Here is a 22,187-nt window from a genome sequence, read left to right as displayed (position 1 = left end):
TTACTTTCCGCGAACCAAACGTGGCCTTATGGTAAATTGGTAAGTAACCAACTATAGGCATAGGCAAACTCCCGCTAAGGTTTTTGATCAAAAAACTCCCGCTAAGGTTTTCAACAGCAATAGAGTTGCCCCTCTTGATTTCTTTGGTGGCTCTTGGGTGGAGCTAGCATCAACTCATTTCTCTTTGGCGATGCACCGTGGTGGAGTGGTTGTCGGTATCAATCAATCGGGTAGTTTTGGTGGTGGAAGTGCTAAAGGCCTTGGCATGATGAGGTGTGTTTGCCCGAAGGTTCATTTCATTGAGTGACTCAAAAGCTTCAGCTTTCTAGGTTGTGGCCTTTTGTACAGTGTCCATAGAAATAGTAATAGTTTGTCCTTCTTTTGATCTAATTAATTTTTGTGTTAATACCTCCAAGATAAAGCGAAAACGAAGAAAGAAAATATACCAATGCACATTTCTGTTTGTGATGGTGCTGCAGCAAATGTAGCTGTATATACATATACTTCTGTTCCACAGCTTCTTCCTTTTTTCCCTCTTCTTTTTTCATTTAATTGACTAATTATTGTTAACCACAATGTAAAACAATATCCCTGCTCTTCCCTTTTACAAAGAAATATTTTTCAGGAGTCAGGAGTCCCAGAGAGTATTGGATCAGGGAAGAGTAGGCATAAATTCCTTGGATACAAGTGACTGTATTATCCTTTTGCCTCACTGATCAAAAATTAGGGAAATTGCACGCTTTCTTTGCAAGCTTGTAGACATCTAAATTAGAGAACCAGATGTGTAATAACACAGCTGATAGGAGCAAACCTGATCACAATTACTTGCAATAAAGAAGTTACAAACATAAAAGTCCCTATATTTAGCATAAAAGACCAATTATTCATTGCTGGATTCTCGGACGTCTACTAGTCTAATCTGTTGATAGAAAACTATAAACAACCAAATCAATAATTTCTCCCTTAAGACATCCATATTTTCTCAACAAACCCTCCTTCTGAAACCCAGCTTTCTCCAAAACCCTCTGAGAGGCCTTATTCTTTGAATTTGCAAAAGCTTGCAACCTAAGCAAATGAGGGAAGTCCTTGAACACTTGAGGGACAGTAGTCTTAACTGCTTCACTGGCTATTCCTTGTCCCCAGTACTTTGGGGATATAGCATACCCGATATCAGCCTTGTGACTCTCATCTCCTGACCACGGAAAGACCGATATGAAGCCGATTGAATGGTCATCGATGCATATTGACCGGCGCCAAGGGTGGGGGATACAAACATCTTTGAGGAAAGTGAAAGCCTCCTCTTTGGTTGTCAAAGTCTTCCATCTGAGGTGTTGAGTCACTTGCTCATCGCCGGCATATGTCATGAGATCTTCAACATCTGATAGCTGGAATGGACGGAGGGTGATGCTTGACAAGTTGATCTCCATAACCCTGCTATTGGAAATGGCTATGGCGACAACGTTGCTGTATTGAATTGTACAATGGCACTGAGCTTGTTGGATGTTTTATAGCATAATTTAAAGGTCACCGAAGACTTGTTGACATTAACATATATGTGTAGTATTACTTTATAAGCATTAATTGATCTTTAAGTTATATCTTACCTTATCAGTTCATCTTGTTTGATGAAACAAACAACGATCAATCAGTAAATATTCCAATTATTCTACTCCACAAGGATTATGTTATTGCCGGCTACTTTGACCAAAGAAATTCAAGGGTTAACATCAATGCTGACATATAAAGGTGGTGAAATTGATTGTTTGAGATTATCTTGAACTTGGAACTGCTGAACTTCCTAATCCAATAATTTCATCTTTGTACCAAAATATGAAAGATAATTCCCACCAAGTTTTACATACGCTTAAAATAGTCAATTTAATTATCTCAAGTCTAAAACCCTAATATCATTTCATTCCAAGTTCAAATTAAGCTCGCAAAAAAGCAAACTTTACAAAAGAAGAAGAACTTTGCGTTGTAACGAAAAAAGAACAACTTTGTGTATTCTAAGCAAAAATAATCGACTAGCCATCTGTTTGCCTAAGCGCACAATTGTATTACAAACAACACGCCACTTTCTAGAAAAAATGTCATACTGCTTACCACCGTGTAGAAATAGCATCCATATGGTGACTATTCCGGCTATACCACCAGCCTGCTGGAGTAACCAAGGGCTTATACGGAACCACTATCACCGAACTCAGGCAAGGACACAGGCCAAATCCTGCCCGGGAGGCAATCTATATACAAGTTCACAACCCTCCTGGGTAAACTTCCAGGACAACTCCAGACAAACCTATCCCACATCAGAAGCACGCAAAGAGGAACAACCTAAACTCCACTACAAAGGGCAAATTTTCCGCTCATTAATGGCTGGCATTTAATATTCACTTATCGTTACTTTTTTAATCTTAATACATTGACGGACTTTAGCATCAGATGAGTAAATTAAAAAAATATATGACACTAATTTAAGGTGTAAAGGTCAGAGAGGTAAATCATGAAATTAGGCTTCTTTTTTCACAAAAGAAAAGTATGATGATGACATGAAATGCAGCAGACAAAATATGATTAATTCGAGGATAATTTTGTGCCTCTTGCCCATGCCCTTTGCAGATTATATTCACGTTCAGTTTTTATACCCACATGGCCATCTTTTCTTTTCTTTTTCTTTGCCAGAGAAGAAAAATTAATCTAGAGGAATTAGTTTAATATATCAGACCAAAAAATAGAAAACAGACCATTTCAACAATACAAGATCATTCTACTGAGATAAAGTTAATCAAGCAAGTCAGTTTGACGTTTCGCCACGCTTTGAACCAGGAGAGTTATTACCAACCAGAAAAGGAGAGCCACCTCTAGTAATAGGTGACAAGAAAAGTACAGAACACATTTTGACACGATACCAGAGCATAGCATACATCACATTCACCTGTTGCACTTTGGGCCTACTAACTACTGATTTGCAGCTACATGGATGTAACAATAAACCTATGACATGTTATGCTGTTCCATTCCAGGTAATACCTGAGATGATCCTACTAGTCAAATTGCTGTCGAAGCTGCATTTCAGTTTCACTTTTCCATGTAGCATGAGATGACTGGCCTTTCATCCTCTTATTCTTCTCCTTATCTTTGATTGTAGACCCCTTCTTCTTGGAGTCGTCGGTTGCCTCTACAGGCCGATCACCACATGCTGGGCAGACCATTCCCCGTGCATTGGAGAAGGTCTTGGGTATTCCACATTGCAAACACATCCTATCAGGACAAAATATTTCACATTAGTAAATTACAAGGCCAAGTTTCTTAGGAGGAGAATAATCCAAGAGAAGGCAATATGTACCTCAGAAGCGCTGCAGCATCCTCTGCACTGGGATTTGTTACAGTTGCCACACGCTTGCCTCCTTGATTTGTGCTTGCATCAGCTACTGTTGGAGGTTGCTTACCATCAAGATCACTTCTTACTCGTTCATGGATACCAACTAAATGAGCTTTGGACTCCACTACTGCACCTATAGACAATAAAACAATAGTCTGAATCTCTTCAATTTAGGCGAAAGAAAGGACACATAAAGGTCATATAAAAAACCATCTCGTTATTAAAAATGATACTGAACTATTAAAAGTCATGGTACTAAATGCATGATTAATTTCAAAACTTTGATCTAAATTCAACGACCAAGTTCTGTTCTATGTTTTCATCTATCAGAAAGTTGTTTCCTGATGAAGAAGCACTATATGGGCATCCACAGACAGTAGAAACCACAATCAGACACCATATTGTAAATAATGCATAACAAAGATTTTCCAAATAGACATCAGTTTCTTTATGTTGATATGCTGTCTATCCAATTCCAATGAATTCTTATGTAACAGACATTTTTTATATTTTTTATGTAGAATGGCCTCAAGTTGGGTGATGGGACAATTGCTGAAGAGGAAGGAAGAATAAAGAAAATGACCAGATTTTATTAAATTATTTGTGCTAAAGAAGAATTAGAAACTAGAAAGGCAGAATCGAAGGCCTGGAATGGCATCCAATTGGGGAAAATGAGGCAACTTGGTAAGAGAGACCTTTTCAGGAGGATGAGATGATGAAGGCTGTGAGCCAAAATCACCTGGTAATGTGGCAGCCACAACTTGGTTAGTAAAGATTTACACTCTTTGGAAGCCTAAGACTAAGCCCAGCCCGTTTTGGTTCAAAGTGAAGTGTCCGTAGCTGAGTCTAAATTGGTAATTTATAATAAATAAACAAACCAAGAGTCATTTTCAGTTTTATGAAGAGTATTTATACGAGTCTAGTGCTTTTAAGAGTCTATTAAGTCTTAAGATAAGTAACTTGTCTTTTTTTGTCTTTTAATCTTTTGTGAGTCTAAAGCCTGTAATAGGTTTAACTATTGTAAGCAAAAGCTTGAATTGGAGTGAAATGAAATGGAGGTTTATCAAAGGCTCAGTGCCTTGGTTTCTCTTCTCCTATCCCATTCACTGTTTTCTCCCCCCTTTTGCTCTCTATTCCCTAATTCCACAAAAACTTCAGCAGCTAAAACCTTCTCTTTCTTCTAAAATAACCTATTTCTTAAAGATTCTACACTTCCTATCCCACTCTTGTCTCTGTCCTGAATCATCTGGTCATCCTGAAGGCTCTTTGGTGGGAGTTTAATCAGTTTATCAACATTGTTGGGATATGCTGAGGGGGGACTGGATCAAAGTCTTTAATGAAATTTTCTGCAGCATTGGTTGTGAATGCAATCACTAATGAGACCTAAATTTGCTGGTTTCCACACCAAAAAATAAATAAATAAATAGATACAGTTCAAGTTGAAGACTTTGGACCAATAAGTTTAAATAGAGCTAGGGAGGTGCAAATGGTTGCAGGTTTGAAGAGTGGGGTGAGTAGCGGAAATCTCTCATCTATAATTTGCAGATGATACCATTTGTTTATTTTCCTCAAGGAGAATCATTTCTTTGCCAATCTTTTAAGGGTTACTAAATCCTGTTAAGTATGTTCTCAGTTGACAATCAACAGAGGGAAAATTCTCAAAATCTGGGATTAGCACTCGGGAAGAAGTGGAGGGGTTAACTAATCAATTATTTGGGGCTGTCTCTAAGAGGTAATCAAGGGGTAGAAAGATGGTCAGCTACTCAGCTTTTGAGATCTGATCCCTAGGATGTGGGATAGGGGATTAGGGGAATGACTAATCAATTATTTGGGGCTGTCTCTAAGAGGTAATCGAGGGGTAGAAAGATGGTCAGCTACTCAGCTTTTGAGATCTGATGGCGGAAAATTTGAACATAATAGAAGGTTGGAAGGACTTTTATCAAGAGGAGGGAGATTAACACTGGTACAATCAGCCTTGAGCTTACCAATTTTATTGTCTGTCTATTTTAGAATCCTTCTGGTAAGGTCGTTGGGTTGGACTAGCATTGTCCCATTCTTTTCCTCATTCATGTGTGCTAATTCTTTTTTCCTTCCTTTTAAGCTATGATTTTAGGTTTCAATTGAATATTAATAATCCAGAAAGTGAGGAACTCATGTTCTAATTACCTCAAATAGAGTGTGGTGCTGCTCTTTTCTAGACCACATAGGAGAAGGTCGTTGCTGGAAGTTTTCTTGTACATTTTATTCTAGGACTTGATGGACAACCCATTCCGACTCAATCTATTTCTTCTTTTGTAATTTGGGAGGCTAAAGTACAGCCTAAGGTACAGGTGTCAGCTTGGATTTATTGCTCAGGGGAAGACTAATACCGGTAATATGGTTCACCGCAGCAGAGGTTTAGTACTTGTCATGCAGAAAAAGACCCTGATGTGTAACCCTAAGGCTGAGAGTGACTGAATATCACATGTTTTTACATTGTCTAATCACTTGAGCCCTTAGAACAGAATTGTTTGGGGAGACCATGTTAAGCTAGGACACTCCAGGTCTCCGGCTAGTCGTGTGGCTCTTTAAGGATAATCACCTCACACATTATAGTAGTAATGGATCCACCCCAACTTGATAAGCCTAAGTAGTAATGGAGTCTATAATGGATGATAATGCAAAACAAAAGAAAATAGAGAAGCAATTGAATACCAGCTGGTAAGTCTTTCTTTTCCTTGCGATGTTTGTTGTGACGAGTAGCATGACTCACTTGCTGGGGGGAGTATTCTTGGACGCAGTTGTTCAGAAAAGCAGGGGGTCCCGAAATCTCCAGGAATGCACAACAAACACAAACAAACAGTTCAATTCTGAGACCCTAATTTTGAATTGCAGAGAAAGAAGAGAGGTACCTCGGAGAAGGCGTCGGAAGCAGACGGGAGGGCGGAGGTATTGGAGGAGGTGGATCGGGACGACTCATAAACGGAGGAGGATGCTAATTTGTGCTCAACGCCGTCGCCGTCGTCGTCCGATGAGTTATGGTAATGGAGGCCATTTTGGCCTTCTTCTTCTTCTTCAGAGGAAGAATAGCCCTGGACGAGTGCTAAGCTCATTGTCTCCTATTCAAATTTGAACAACAGAATCAATCAAGTGAATTATAGGCACAGCTTTACTTGTTCTAGTTTTCCGCTTTTATAGTTTTAATACAGTTTTTTTTTTTTTTTTTTTAAGAAAAATATCCATTCATTTCATTTATCAGTGAAATTACACATAACGACTCACTTTAACAGAAACTGATAAAAAAGTCATTACCTAAACAATTCAACACTTTAAAGATCATAAAGCACAGCCAAAACTACCCTACAAACATCCACGAGAATCAAAGGGGCATAGATGTTGCGGACACTCTTTGCGACATATTCTAAAGACGAAATCCTATGAACTCCTTCCCTAGAGAAGATGGAATTCTTACCACCTGTTAGCCACCTCATTGCCACCACTTTAAAGCTAGCACGCGCCGGCAACACACTATAGCCTTCGCCAATGACGGCGTCACCATCACCATACCACCAGCCAAACAGGCCAGTGTCCTCACCTTGCTGATGTTGATTCTTCAGCTAAAGCTATTGCTATAGCCCTCTTGAGCTCAAAGAGGCATCTATGGCATTGCAAACCTACAGTAAGCATACGCGCCAAGAAGAATCGGTAAAAACTCCTGCTCCAGTGCAACTTGATGTTGAACCTGCTCTAGCTTTGAAGAACAAAAATGGGGTTCTATTAGTGTCACCTTCCAAGAAATGAAGGGTAGTTCGTCCTCTTGGTTGGAAAAATAACCCCAAAGTTGAGGGTTTGAAGTCCCGGAAGTTTACTATGCAGGCTTAACCGAAGAAGCCTTGAAGAAGTGCACTACTAGGGTTTCTACAGTGGCTGAACCCCCTCCCAAGGCAGAGGGCATGGATGTTTCTATTGGTAGTTTTGGGGACAACCCCTATGTGTAGGGGACTCCTTTAGGATCATGAATAAATTGGAGAAGGTTTTTTTGACTGTGTTCGGAGCTTTCTCTGATAGTGTCAGGTTATTGGTTACTTGAAACTTCACTCTAGGATAACGTTATGTTTAATTACTTACTTTAGGATTTTCTAATCATTGCTCAATTTTGTCGTAGCCCTATTGTTAAGTAAGTCATTGTGTAACGATATCTTCATTTACCTTTTAACAGATACACTCAATTTTTATCCAAAAGAAAAATGCCTTCCTATCAAAGCACTCTATTCTTAATAGAAAACTGTATAGCTTTTAACAAAACTGGTTGGTAACCTAACCTCTTCTAACGAAACGATCTCAAACAGAGCCTAAATCACCAAACAAAATAGCAGTGACAAAATAGAAATTTGAGCAGGACCCATAATAAAATTGTTCCATTAATTATCCAGTAGCGCATGCTTTTTTCAATGGAATTGCTTTGGCTATGCTGCGTACTACGAAGTTCGTAGTTTCCAGTCAAAAGAATGTGTCACGTTACTTCTGAAAGAATAGGATCTATTTCTTAAACAAATCTAACCTTCTCAAGCAACATACAAAGTCCAAGTACATCAATCTCGACAGGTCTGATTCCTGAAAACTAACTGTCGCATAACCGTGAACAAATATGCTACAAATTCGACAGCCCAGTATCTCACACTTACAATTCATAAGGCAGGTCGGTAAACTTAACACAACCAATCAACAAAAAAATATGCCACAACAGAAAAAGGAACTAACTCAGATGACAAAACCCTCCTGCTAGAGCTAGACCATAACCTCAACATAACAGATCTATTTCGGATTCCTCTGAATGACAAAACCTCAGCAAAATACTTTCCCTGTGTGGAGTGAGCTTGGATTAGTACACTGTTTTCTTCCAACTAGTCTTTCATTGCTTTCATTGCCTTCGCTTCAAAACCCCCCTCAGGTCTCTTTACAAGACTGTAAGGCATGTAAGTTCCAAAAAATTTATCCCATATCGGGAAGAATGGCTGAGAATAGTTATACTTCAAGCCCTGAAGTTGATGATGAATGTCATGATAAGCAGTATTGTTCTGGAAGAAAATGTGGAAGATGTTACCAGGCAACCAAAGTCCACAGTGATCATCTACTGTTTTAATCACAGCAAAGCAGAAGAATATAACAGCCGTCCGTGCAGTCATTCCCGAGACTAGAAAAGAGATAGCCCCGCCGAAAGTGTCAAGTAAGAGACCCTCAAGTGGGTGGTTATAAAGGGCTCCAATTGCGTAGGGAACAACAAGTCTGTGGTGCTGAGAGTGGACATGGCGGTACAAGAACTTGTTCTGATGCATGTAGCGGTGCACAAAGTATTGCCATGTGTCCATGACTAGCATTGCAACAACAATCTGCACAATCTGGACAAGAATGGATGGCTGAATTGTGACACCAGATGTATTGGCCTTTTTGGTTAACTGCAGCAAAAATGCATGACATTAGTCATATAAGATAGCTAAAGACTAAAGTAACCTTCCAACCTAACACAGACATCCTAGCTTACTGTTTGATTGCAGGAATGAACAGGAACCAAGACTAGAATGTATCGAAATCAAAACAAGAATGGAAGGTAATTGCTAGTATCCATAATTTGGGTTGAATGTCCATTGCTTTATTTCTTTCTTACAACCAAATAATGGCATAGTCATGACCATTTCTCCCATGGTTCATTCCCAGGAACCAAATACCTAAGAGTAAAGTCCTACTTTTCTGAAGGGAAGAGTAAATTTTGTATTCATGAGTCATAGATCACTACGGAAAATGAATCGGCTAATGTAAAATTATCCAAGTTAAATGACTTGTCCAGTTGTCCAATCATACAGAAGGTAAACTGTACCGCACATTCCACAGTAAAGCTACTAAATCCAGCCATCAAACATAAAAACAAACAAGAGGATTTACAGTACCAATTTTCATTATTTTAATGAGAAACAAAAGAAAAGTAAGAAATACATAACAGTGAAAAAGGAGTCCATCGCTTACAGTCTCAAATTTTACAGATCAACAAGATTGGCATATTACACAATTTGAAGATTCAACATGGACAGAAAGAACAAGGAAGAAAGTCTTTTAAATTATTATGAATAAACAAAGTCAGCAAGACATGTCATTTCACCCTAAGCAATATAAGGTAATATGATTCCTTCTTATAGAAAAATTATCTTCCAGTGATTGTGGACCTGTAGCTCTAATAGTTAAAAGCATTTATTTACACCACATCCAACATCCTGAGCCCTCTCCCCTGATGTCACTAGTTATAGAAACTAAAGCCTTACAAACTTCATTGTTCCTTCAAAATGAGAATAAATCTGACTAAACAAGTAATGCCATCTTACAAGGACCTAACCCATATAGAACAGGGGTAGACTCTAGACTCTAAATTCATAACTTCTTGTCATGTCCTTATCTGTTTGGAAAAAGGCAGAACCTGTTCTGCATAATCAATGTCTCAAAAGGGGTAAAAGATAAAAAATTTATAAAAAAAAACATAATTGTTGAAGTCACTGCAATCAGTCACTAATGCTGTTTGCATTAAGCGCTGTCCATCATATATAAATAGTTTAAGTCTCATCCTTGTTTCTTAACAAATCAAACTGTGACTTCAGAATAACATACTAAATTCATATTTATGGTGTACAGAAGCTTTACCCTTCTTCATTAAAACGAAATCTAATATATCTCAGAATATGTGTCAAAACCATCATGTGTGTACTTTTAGTGACATAAACATGACGAAGTTCATACACATCCAATACACTAGGTTGCAATGCTAAAGTATTTTGCGAAGTGGCAAATAAACTAAATGTCTGAGAAGTCTACACAGTACAGGCACATCAAATTGAAAGAGAAAAGGCACCGTATACTACAACCTTGAAGCTCGACTACTATATTACTTCAGCAGTATATGATGGTAAAGCTCTGTGATAACCAATAGAGGCTACTAAGTCTGCATTAATTATTATCAAGAGGTACTGCCACTTAATGTATATGAGAGAATAAAATACTCTTTTTTTTTTTTGGTTAAGTATATTATTGGTATTGGTTCCTGTAGTAAACGCTGGTAAGGAATATGATCCCTTGATTGAATTTGGTGTTAAATCGTACACCACAGGGATAGATAGGGCTCAAGAGGTAAAACACAGGCACCAAACTAGCTTTGGGGGGGGGGGGGGGCTTAGCACCACATTAATTGCTGAGATAAACACATGGGACAAATAGGCTAAATTGAAAACACTGGATAAAACAAAAAACAAATAGGTGATTATCCCTTCTTGTTTTAACGTACAATACAATATGGTTGAATCTGGCATCCACCATGATTAGGTGATCCTTCCTACAAAATCCTTTGAAGTGTGCATCCACTTCCTACAAAATCCTTTTTAAGTGCGCATCCACTAGCTTTTGGTAGAAACTCTTATTGAATTACAGAACTGGAAAAGTATACAAAATGAGCAAGATCCCACTCCCATAGTACAAACTGGCATGAAATAGATTAAAAAATGATTGCGTAATCTTAAGGACTTCAACCATGTTAAAATGCAGAAATAACAGCTTTACTTGCGTAATGCTTACTTCTCAACACAGCCATTAATTCAAATCCAACATTATATAAAAGTGGACCATGAAAATGAAGCACATTCAGCAGAAACGAGACAAATGAAAGAGTGGAAGTTGAAGTAACTTACCACAAAGAGCCCCTGAGCGACGGTGGCCTGAGCGAGCTGTTGAAGCAAAACACCCTTTACAACAGAGGGAAGGGGCACCGAGTTCTTCTCGTCCTCCTCTTTTCGAGTGTGCAACCGGTAACTGTCCAACGGCGGCAACAACTGGTAAAACCCCGCATACAACCAGTAAACCACAATTGGTGCAAACGTCCCCATTGCCTCATCACTCACATACCCTTCCCAAAACACCATCTTTTCTCCCCTTTTTTGAAAAAAAAAAAAAAAATCGAGTGGAATTCTAAGCTCTTAGTTTCAAACAAATCCAATATATTTACAGCTCAAGATCTAGAATTCGAATGCACATTCCCTGAACCCTGAAAAGCCAATGAAGAAAATTAGATAAATCCCCGAGTTTCCGAGCAATTTCAATCAAAGCAACACGATTTTCTAGTACCCATTTTCCAGAATTTTAATGATTTCAGCTTTTCTGAGAAACCCAACAGAGCAGGGGAAAAGGGTTTCTTACCAGAACAATGAAAACAGACAATGAAATGAAATTCAGAAAGAATTGAAATTGGTTCGACTTACAGAGAATGTGGGTTCTCATTCAGATCTAAGACCCTGTTTGGCGCACCAGCAATAGAGCAATGCGGAACACTTTTTCGCTGACAATTGTGAGAGATTCCCAAAAATTTAAAACAATATATAAAGGCTTCTGTCTGTCTGATCTTGTTTGGGAGACTACGAAAATTATTCATTCAATTTTCTTTCCTTAAAAGAAACTTCCTTTTCTGTACAGTTTATTTTCTAAAAAACATTTCTGGCTGGAAAGACATACTCATGCCACGTAGATTTCATGTTTTATTAGAGCAAGTTCACCAGTTGGGTCAGCAGGTCACCTACTATTCACTGCTTTTTAGTGTATATTTTCATTCTCTAGGTCACGAAATACACTGTGCCTGTGACCTAGGGCACGAAATACACTGTGCAGGTCACTATGGTGACCCAGAACACTGTACAGGGTGACCCAGGGCACGAAATATACTGTGCTCGTGACCCAGAGGGTGAAATTAACACTAAAAATCAGTGAATAGTGAGTGACCTGGTGACCCAACGGGTGAACTTGCTCTTAGGACAATGGGAAGCAGTGGAAGAGAGCAATGAAGGGCTCTACCCGCTCCCGGGATCCAAATTTTGATATTAGGACAGAATTGTTCTTTTCGATCTGCAGTAGAGATTGTTTGTTGCTTCACTCGATTTAATTCTCACCACTTTGCACGACACAAAAAAAAAAATCATTATAGTGGTCGAATAATTTGAGGATTTAATATACGAGTCATGAGACTTGAACATATACAGCACATGGATGGTATATATGGACATGTTTTTTTACAGATGTAGACTAGTTCAAGATGGAGATGACATTGAGTGAATTTCTTAAACAAAAATTAAAGAAAATTGGAACAATCATTAAAAACTAGGGTTGGGAAAACACTCCACACACCCTCTTCCTAAAAACTTGACTCTTCTGTATTCGAAGTTCCTAGTCTAATGGCGCTTACCTCTGATGCTGGTCTTTGTCCACGTGGGTGTGTAGTGGTTGTTGTCAAAATGGGCTCCTGATGGTTTTTGGTAGTGTGAGGTTTTCTTGATCGAGGTATTTGTGAACAAGCTCGGTATTGTCGTGTTGGCAGCAACGAATGATAGGCGATTTCCCTTGGTTCAAGCTAGGGGTGAGACCATGGATGAGATTCTCTAGTTGAGTCGCGTTGGATGTTGACAAGGATCGTATTACTTCTCGACGGGTAGAATGGTGGAGACATGAACCTTTTCTGTTATGGCAGTGTGGCTTGAGTTTTTTAAATATGTATGCGTTATGGCGGTGTAGCTTCGGTGGTTTTTTTATGGACGACTGTTGACTTTTTATGGCAAATCATAGTGATATATAGGTTTTTTTGGTAGTGGTTTAGTGGTGATGAACTGGGTTACAAGCAATGGAATGTTGGATCTGGTTTGGAGTGGTAGTGGCGGTCTTCAAGCTGGCAATGATTGAGATCTGGTGCCAAACTGGGATGCAAGGAGACTTTATGTTCCTAGTTGTTGAGTAAAATTTGCACATGATGAGTGAAAATTACATCCAACATCATCCAACATAATTTCACTCGTACTAATTAAAAAACTAGTGTTTTAATTATTTCGCATTCGACTCATTTAAGATAGAATGTGTCTCCTATTTACAATATTCGGTGCAATGAAACACCATTTGATTTCATTTATGAAAAACCAATTGACGGATATAATTTTTTTTTTTTTTTTTTTTTTTTACAGCTGCACCCGAGATTTGAAGTGGGTTGCATCTGTACCCTTAGAGAAAGATCAAGGCACTCGTAGTTTAAGAGTTTCAATGAGTGAATGATCCATTGGAAGGCTTGAATTTTGGAATATGAAAAGTGTTTGGGCGAATGGTTAAAGAGAACTAGGAATCCGATTTATTGTTTAGGGATAAAATCTGTTTAGTCCCTGCACTTTTCCTCCAACATCATTTCAGTCCCTGACATTCCAATTTCATCCGAAAACTCCCTGACCTCTCAATTTCCCTCCAATAAGTCCATTCCATTAACTCTCCGTCCAAATGATCCATTAAGTCACTGACTTGGCAGTCCCTTCCACGGCAACTCATCTCAATAATTGTGAAATGTCCAAAATGGCCCCCTTGTTGGTTTTCAGCCTCCAACTTCCTCAAGAAATCTTCGAGCTCCATTCTCTTCTTGACGGCTTGTGCAATTTCTTCATCCTTTTGCTTCAATAGTAGTTTTGTTTTGGACTCGATTTTCTTCAACAACAATGCGAGTTGCTACTTTCTCTTCTCTTGTAGCATCAATCTTAATATCTCATTATGCTTTGAAAAAAGGAAAAACATGGATATTGAGTAAAAACCCAAGAGGACTAAAACCATGAAAGTAAAAGCAAATTGGGTGAAAACTCAGGACACCAAAACTAAAAATTTGTTCTTGAAAATGGGTTCTCTGTTTTTTTTTGTTTTTTCCTGTTCTTTTCTTCCCACCTCCTTCTACTTCACACCCGAAATCATAAACCACCACCAAGCTCACCATCCAAACCTCTTCGGATTTGCCCAAAACACTAAACGCATTAACCTCCCAATCCACTATAATATCATCCTCCATAGAACTGATTCAATTGAACATATTGAGCAGTGCAAACAAAAAATAAGAAGAGGGAGAGTAGAGAGTGAGGGAGACAGACTATTAACCCCATCATGGTCAATTTGATTGAGGACTTGAAAGGGAGAGAGGAGAGCAGAACGGCGTCGTCGGCGAGTTTGGAAGGGAGGAGTTTGGGGTAGAGAAGCTTTTGGGGTTTGGGCATACTCGAACCGTGTACTCCTTCCCGCTCAACTTATAAGTTGTTGAAAGCTTTGGCTTTGAGAATCATGGAGAGGCGAGCTTCGATGTCAGCATGGACGACGTCGTTTTGAGTGGGGGTGGAGATGGAGGTAAAGGCGGGTTGGTGAAGAAGAGCAGTGGAGGAGAGATCTCGAGGTTTGATATGCGTTGGAGGATTTGGGTTTGGATTCGCTGAATATGCACCGCACTAGGATTGGTGGTTGGGTTTGAAATCCGCTGAATGTGAATATGATTTTGGTACATGGGATTGGTGTTGATTGCAATGAGATTGTTGGTTGGGCTCTGAGAGAGAGCTCTGTGGTGGTTATGGTGGTAGTGGGCTAGTTAGGATTACGGGTATGAAGAAGAAGAAAGAGGTAGGAAGAAAAGAGAGAGAATAAAAAAAATAAAAAGAAAAAAGGAAGGGAGAAAAATAGAGGCCATGGTCATTTGGGACATTTCACATTTCAACAATCTTATGTGGCGCTGAGTTGGTGTATGGTTTAATGCCGCGTCAGTCATATCACAGAGCATTTGGACGGAGCAGACTTATTGGAGTGAAATTGGGACGTCAGGGAGTTTTTAGATTAAATTAGAAGGCCAGAGACTGAAACAATGAGAGAGGCATTGTAAGACCTCAAAAATTCGTTATTAATTTATTAGAATTTCTTAGAATTAATAAAGTGTTCGTTAGTGGGATTTCGTGGTTCGAGGGTGAAGCGGAAATTATTTCGAACAATTATTCACGCGGAATGCTTCGATTCAAGGATTGACTTTTTATACGTTGTGATTCTGGGAAAATTTCCTTCACGAAAGTCGTAGAGCGCGTCGATATGAGTTCGTGCATATGCAAAACGCAAAAATCGGAGTTCGTATGAAGAAGTTATGGCTTTCGAGAAAAATTTCCATTTTGGTATAAAGGACGAAGCTTTGTAAAAATTGCAAAGAAGGACATGTTTCCAATTTTGGAAACCCGATCTGTGTTTTCTTTCTCCCCAATCCCGGTTTCTGCCTCTTTCATTTTCCGGTCGATTCTCCCTCCTCCGGCCACCATAGGACGTTAAACAACTTGGGTTCTCTTTGTCTCATCCTCCTCTAGAAGTCTATGGAAGAATTGAAGCAAGATTCGAGCTATGAAAGAAGCTACATCGACTGGAAGAGACCACGGCGGAGCTGCAAATTGCCTTCATCGGAACTGGAGATTCCGGCCACCATAGGCGGAGTTTCTTGAGGGGTTTTGTAGCCCAGAGGTCGTAGAAGGTTTCCCCAAAGTGGTTTGCAACAATTTCACGTGTGGAGGACGAATCGAGGATTTGAAATTCTAGGGTTTCGATCGGCCCTCTTTCTTCCAAGGTAAAATTCGATCAATTGGCTTACTTTGACTTCAGTATAGTTGGGAAAGTTGTTGTACATGTTGTGAAGAAGATTTTTGGTTTAGGAATTGTGGCCAAATTTTGAGTTTGACGGCGGTGGCGGTTTCCGACAACTTCCGGCCACCCCAGGGACATTTTTATGTCCCTCTTTTCAATCTACACATCAATACGAACGTGTCAATATATAATGCATAATTTTTGGAAATCGTATGAGCAAGTTATGATTTTTAGGGTTTTAGAGTGTTCGATTCGTTTCAGTTTTCGATATGTGAGGATCCGGCCATCCGATCGACTTGTAGCTTTGATATATTGATTCTATAAGTATTCCGGAGACCTTGAGTGGTCTTAGGTGAAGTTTCGCCTCAATCGGCATTACTTTCGAGGTTTTAGTTGATAGGAGCATATTAATGCGACATTTTAATAGTTAACTCTTCATATGTTGCTTAGTTATTTTCTTTACTTAATCATTTTTAATTTAGGTTCTATTTTCTAGGTACATTGAAATAAATGACAAGGAAATGAGATTAAAGGCACCTGAGAATAAGGTTCTAAAAAACGCTAGGCGTTAGTCGGGCGGTGACCCGGAGACTAGCGCCTAGGGGCCTAGGTGGGAGCCAAGGCGGGGACTAGGCGGTTTCAATTTATTTAATTATTTTTATGACATATAATTAATAAATACTTCTTTTAGTTTCCTTAAAATACTTATTTTCCTTTTATATTATGTCCCAAAATATAACATATTATATTTCTTTTCTATTTGAAACTAACATTATCTCCACGGCTCCACATATTGCGAGTTTGTTACTTATCCATCATCAATAGTACTGTAGCTACTTGATTTCACCAGGAAAATTAATAGGTTTGACCGAAGAAATCGATGCCACCGCGCCTCGCACGCAACACAAAACTAGTACTGCTACTGTTCTTTTCTTCTTTATTTATATTATTCACTTTGCTTCTCTCTCTCTCTCTCTCATCGAGTTAATCTGTTGTTCGCCGATCCTGGAACCACCGCCATCCCGAGAATCCGAGATACTGAATTGTTGATATTCTGAGAGAGAGACGAAGAAAAATTCAGTGCCTAGCATTGGGAGAGATCAGAGGTTAGGCGAAGAAAAATCCAGAAGCAAAGTAGTTTACTTCAGATCGTTGTCGAGGTCAGCCTCCGCCTATAAAATCCAGCGCCTAGGACTAGCGCATAGACTGCCTAGCCTCCGCCTAGAGCGCCTGAGCGGCCGCCGAGATGTCAAACGCCCAGACCAATCGCCTATCTCAAAATCGGATCGGTGACCTAGCGCCTAGCGTCTAGGCGGCCGCCTAGACCGTTTTCTAGAACACTGCCTGAGTCACAGATCAACTAGATCCCATTATCCTCTCTCTTCTGCTACAGTAGCCACAGATCCATAACTCTCTCACCCACTCTCCCATTTCACTCACTCTTCCACATTAAATTATTGGGCTCTTCTCAAATTTCATCAAGGAAGATCATCATGACCTTAATTTCATCTTGGGTAGTTAGGAGGATTCAAGCTAGCTTAGTTTTCTTTGCTTTCTAGCATTGTTGAAATTAAGCAAAGCTTATCCTCTCTCTTCTCATCTATTATAATTGTACATGGTTTTGATGTTAAATCTTGTTTTAATTATGAGTGAGTAGTTCAATTTTGGGAGTTAGGGTAGTGAAGCCCTAACTCATCTTGTATAAATATTGATGCTTTAATTTTAATAAATGCAATTTCCATTGTGTATGCTTTAAATCCGAGTTTATTGGTCCTTAGAAGCATATTTCTAGGCTTTGTCACACCCTTTGAAATTATGTTGTGGGCAATTGTGATGAGTAGATTGATAAATTGACAACTTTTTGGTCTTGTTGCATCTATGATTTAAGTGTGGTGACCATTAGTTAGCTTAATTGTAGCTAAGACGTTGGAAATGACAAGTAGAAGGCACAAGGGATGCTGAAATGAGCTGAAAAGAAGAAATGAAGTTTTCCTGGTCCAGCCAAGAAATCCTGGTCCGACTAGGAAACCCAGTCAAAGTAGGAATCCTGGGTCAACTAGGAAACATGTTCGGAGAAATGAAGAAAAATGCAGAGTCTTAGTTGGACTAGGAAACCTACTCCTACCAGAAAAAGGAATCCTAATGACACAAGGAGTCCTAGTTGAACTAGGAAAGCAAAAGAAGATTACGGAACATTCAAGAATATTTCATGTGAAGAGTCCTTGCCTGAAGACATAAGGAGTCCTGATGGGGTTAGGAAACCTGAGAGCATTAGGAGCAAAGACTCATGAAATACCAAATCAAGAAATCTCTCTGTGCAAGTCAGTCAACTTCGACAGAGCATTGACAGCAGATCATGACGACCTAGATGATGATCTTTATATTGATGGAAAGCCTCGAATGTCTAGTTTCGAGAGATTTTTACGGCTTATAGATATCATTTTTCTAGAAGAAGTTATGACCGATTTAGTACAGGAAGGTCAAGCTGCGCGGGAATCGGACTTTTGACAGAAATTTCTGTTTTGAGGCTCAAATCACATCGGGAAGCCCATGGCCAAATTTATGCTTCATATTTCAGATAATATTGCACATATGACATCCTAAAGGCTTCCAGAAGAGTTTGGCATCATCCTTGGAGATTTTTAAGAGATTACAACATGCAGAAAGGATGGAAACAAGTCCAGATACGTTGCTTGTTGCTCACACCCCTTTTTGGACGAATTTTAGGAGATAAAATCAGAAAATATTCATTTTAATTCAGAAAATATTATCTTCCTAGAATCAAGGTGCAATTTTGAAGGCTTCTCATTGGTTGGATGACACAAGAATGCTGACGTGGATTTATCTGATTGGTTGGAGCTATGTGGATCAATCAGATAATTCGTAAAAATTAAAAGAAGGATCCAGAATGCTTGGACATCCCCTATATATAGATGCATCCTTGGGATGTTTTCATTGACCAAATTCTTTTCAACTTCAGAAAAACTCTCTTCATTCTCTAGTTCTTAGTTTTGCGTCTTCAAGCCAAGGAGGAAGAGGAGAAGGAGCCGTGAGCATCATCTTGCCTAGCCATCATCCACCTTGTGCCGTAGCCTTGAGGAGACTTGCTTTCAAGATCTTCAAAGATCAACGTCTCAAGTGTTCATCTCATCCCCTTCACGGTGTAATTTTACCTTTTTCCTTATGAACTTCTTTAAGTTTGCTTGGTTTGATTTCGTGAACTATGTAATTAGTTAACATATAACATTAAGGGAAAAGTTTAAATCCCGTCTCTATGTTTGAATAAAAGTTGCAATTTCTATAGTTGTGATACCTATGTTGCTTATGTGAGATTGCTTGATTGGTTTTGCTTTACAGAAAACTTTTACATGTTTATCTTCGACACTTATAGGATTTTCATGTAATTGGATCTAGATTTAGGTAAACAATTCACCTAATAGTTTTGTAAACCTAAATCATAAGTAGTAAAGGCTTTGGACAAAAGTCAAAACTAATTAAGGAGGATTGCAAATAGATGAACTTTTTCATACTAGGTTGACATCATTTCTTTGTTCTTTATGCATTGAATGTGTTCTTGAGTAGCTAGCTTTCTAGACTATGATTGCATGTTCAATAGGTTTAATTTAGGTGCTTTCACTTAAATCAAATATTCAAGGAAAGTAAAAAATGGGAAATCGTTTGCTTATTAACGTTTCACATGGTCAACTTCTTTCTCATGACATAGACAATCAACTATAGAAATTGTAATTGGATTTCATGCATATGGATGTGGTTTTGATTTTTGTTCCTTGCTTTCCATCTCCTGTATATGTATTTTACATTTTTATTTTTGTTTCTTTTAATTTTTAATTTAAAAATCCTAAATCCCCCATTTAATTTCATGTGTATATTTTCATTCTTTGTTTTATTTTTGTAAATAATATTTTATACTTATATTAATTCTTTACTTATTTATGCAATTACAGGTGTACCCTCAATCCCCGGCTTGAACGATCCCTACTTATTCTATACTGACAACTACATTTTGCAGGGTTAAATTGCGTGCTACTTTTAGCAAGTCATTAGTTCAAGCGGGGATTCGAACTTTAATCGTTTTCTATTTGTGTACTAAGTTAAGATCGTATTGTACTTAGGTGATTGACGGAGCGTATTCGATACCTTATATGCTGTAAGAGAAGATGCAGCAGGATTTAGAGGTGAGTAAATCTCACGTTGTTCATTTACGAACGAACTTACTTATTATTTGGAATTAATTGATAAATTGTAAATCGTTTTCGGAAATGAATATTTGTTTGAAATGATATGAACTCGATCGACTACGGTTCATAGGAATGCAGTTCACAGGTATGGAAAATGAGTTTTTAAGTATAAAAATAATTTTCTCGTTTTTCGTGAGTGTGAACTATAGTTGGTATTAGTGGCATTCCTGAGTGGATGACCATATATATATATATATATATATATATATTTACTGAAATATATATGTTGATGGCGTGACGTTGTGACATACGTATAATTTGTGAATTATTCGGATTATTATTCTGAGCATTCACTCTTTTCGGGAATGCAATATATCATGTAATTGATTGATGTGATTGTGTTAATTAAAGAGTATCTTGGGTTGAGTATAACATCTTGAGTCATGTGAACTTTTAAATGTTCGGTCTGAGGACCTTTTGTCACATTGGTGATCGAGGCAATTATATCGTATGCTTGAATCTTGGCCGAGGTGACAGGCTACGATTCAGTTATAGCTCTAGTCTATCTGCCATTGTACTACTTGGGGGATAACTTTGAGTTATTGTGTGCCTTTGAGTACAATGTACTGCTTGGGGGATAATTTTGAGTTATCATGTGCCCATGGGTATATTTGTTTAAAAGCGAGTGTCGGTGTCCTTTCTTTTGTCGTCCATGTGGGACTTGATTTGAATGAATTGTGGAGGTGACGTTGGTTGCTTTAATTTGATTTTGGGTTGAAAAATGATTAAACTGAGATTGTTGATTTATCTGGTTTTGAGTTTACTCATACAAGCTTCAAAATCTTACCGGGTTGTTGTTTGCAATCCCGGTGAACTATTTCATGGTGTAGCGGTTATTCCTGCAGGTCAGGACCACCAGGGTTGAGATCGAGGTGAGGAGTGCAGCAGTGTTAGGTTCAGAACCTATTTTGTTAGTGTACTGCTGTTTTTGGTATGCTCCTAGCGAGTGTTTACATTTGTGTATCAGTTCTCTCGAGTTTTGTAAACACTTATTGATGTGATATTCGACTTAAGTGATCGAGTCTTTATTGACGTTTTGTTGTTGCTCAGATGTAGTTGAAAAAGTTTCTAAGTATTTCGGGCATTTGGTTAAGTTTTCGTGTTTCGGATTTGAATTTCTTTATTCGAAATTCGGGGCGTGACAGGCATACTATAGGGACTAAACAGATTTTTTTTTCCCAAACCTTTTTGAGCCTTGGAAGAAGCTTTTGTTCAGTGAGAATCTTCAAACCCCGTTCCGACATGTGGCTAAGCTTACGGTGCCATATCATCGTTGATTCTTCTAAAGAACTTACCGACGCAATAGATGCTTTTCCTTCTTGTTGTGTCTCTCCTTTAAGCATGTACAGATTTGAAGCTATCTTTTCAGCTTTCATTACCACAAGCACATCTTTAACTATTTTCATGATCCCATGTTGACCACAGATTTTGTACTCACTACTATCTAATTGTCCCAAAGACAATAAATTTTTCTTCAGGCCTTTCATGTGTTGTACCTCCTGAATGGTGCGGGCTCCTCCAACCAATTAATTTCATATGGCAATGAAGTGCTTTCGCCAAGAAATGATCTCCAATATGCAAATTCAAAACTTTATAGAAGGCCCTGTACCTCATCAAGAATGAGTCCCAGTCTCCCACTTCTTAAGTTCACTCTGCTCTAGAGAGGGCATTGATAATGCTTTGAGCATATCCTTCAATTACAACTTGTTTAAACCCATTCCAGACCAAATAAAAAGACAAAAAAAAACAAACTTGTTTAAACCCAGCTTTATTGCAGAATCTGACTCCATGTTTTTATTTTTTGATCAACCTTGTGTTGAGCAAAAATTGCACACAGTGAGCGAAAATGTCACCCAACATAATTTCACTTGTATTCATTTAGTGAATAGAGTTTTTATTATTTTGGGTTTGACCCATTCAAGACAGAATGTGTCCCTTAATTACAATCCCTTATTACTGAAACACCCTTTGATTACATTTATGAAGAAACCAATTGATGGGATCTGTGTTTGTGTGTTTTTGCGGCTGCACCCGGATATTTGAATGGGTTGCCTACGTACCCTTGGAGAGGGATCAAGCAACTCGTAGTTCAA

General features: G+C 38.6%; 3 protein-coding genes across 3 annotated transcripts; all 3 read right to left on the bottom strand.

The window, feature by feature from the left end:
• Nucleotides 1–727: 727 nt before the first annotated feature.
• LOC133741350 (uncharacterized) lies at nt 728–2,599 on the bottom strand. The gene is made up of 2 exons (XM_062169274.1): nt 2,104–2,599; nt 728–1,464 (listed from the first exon to the last, which is right to left on the bottom strand). Exons 1-2 carry the CDS (start codon nt 2,124–2,126, stop codon nt 915–917), a joined length of 573 nt encoding a protein of 190 aa, XP_062025258.1. The 5' UTR covers nt 2,127–2,599; the 3' UTR covers nt 728–914.
• Nucleotides 2,600–2,749: 150 nt separating this feature from the next.
• Nucleotides 2,750–6,536, bottom strand: LOC133741349 (uncharacterized). Its single transcript, XM_062169273.1, has 4 exons — nt 6,271–6,536; nt 6,074–6,188; nt 3,344–3,512; nt 2,750–3,258 (listed from the first exon to the last, which is right to left on the bottom strand). The coding sequence occupies exons 1-4, from the start codon at nt 6,469–6,471 to the stop codon at nt 3,042–3,044; spliced, it is 702 nt and encodes a 233-aa protein (XP_062025257.1). The 5' UTR covers nt 6,472–6,536; the 3' UTR covers nt 2,750–3,041.
• A 1,340-nt stretch (nt 6,537–7,876) lies between these two features.
• On the bottom strand, nt 7,877–11,840 carry LOC133740510 (very-long-chain aldehyde decarbonylase GL1-9-like). Its single transcript, XM_062168466.1, has 3 exons — nt 11,650–11,840; nt 11,083–11,435; nt 7,877–8,814 (listed from the first exon to the last, which is right to left on the bottom strand). The coding sequence occupies exons 2-3, from the start codon at nt 11,311–11,313 to the stop codon at nt 8,263–8,265; spliced, it is 783 nt and encodes a 260-aa protein (XP_062024450.1). The 5' UTR covers nt 11,314–11,435; nt 11,650–11,840; the 3' UTR covers nt 7,877–8,262.
• Nucleotides 11,841–22,187: the final 10,347 nt, after the last annotated feature.

Source organism: Rosa rugosa, chromosome 3 (genome assembly GCF_958449725.1).
Source record: "Rosa rugosa chromosome 3, drRosRugo1.1, whole genome shotgun sequence".
NCBI classification, from domain to species: Eukaryota; Viridiplantae; Streptophyta; class Magnoliopsida; order Rosales; family Rosaceae; genus Rosa; species Rosa rugosa.
The sequence above is the reverse complement of the archived record's forward strand: the minus strand, read 5'-3'. Positions and strand labels throughout refer to the sequence as shown.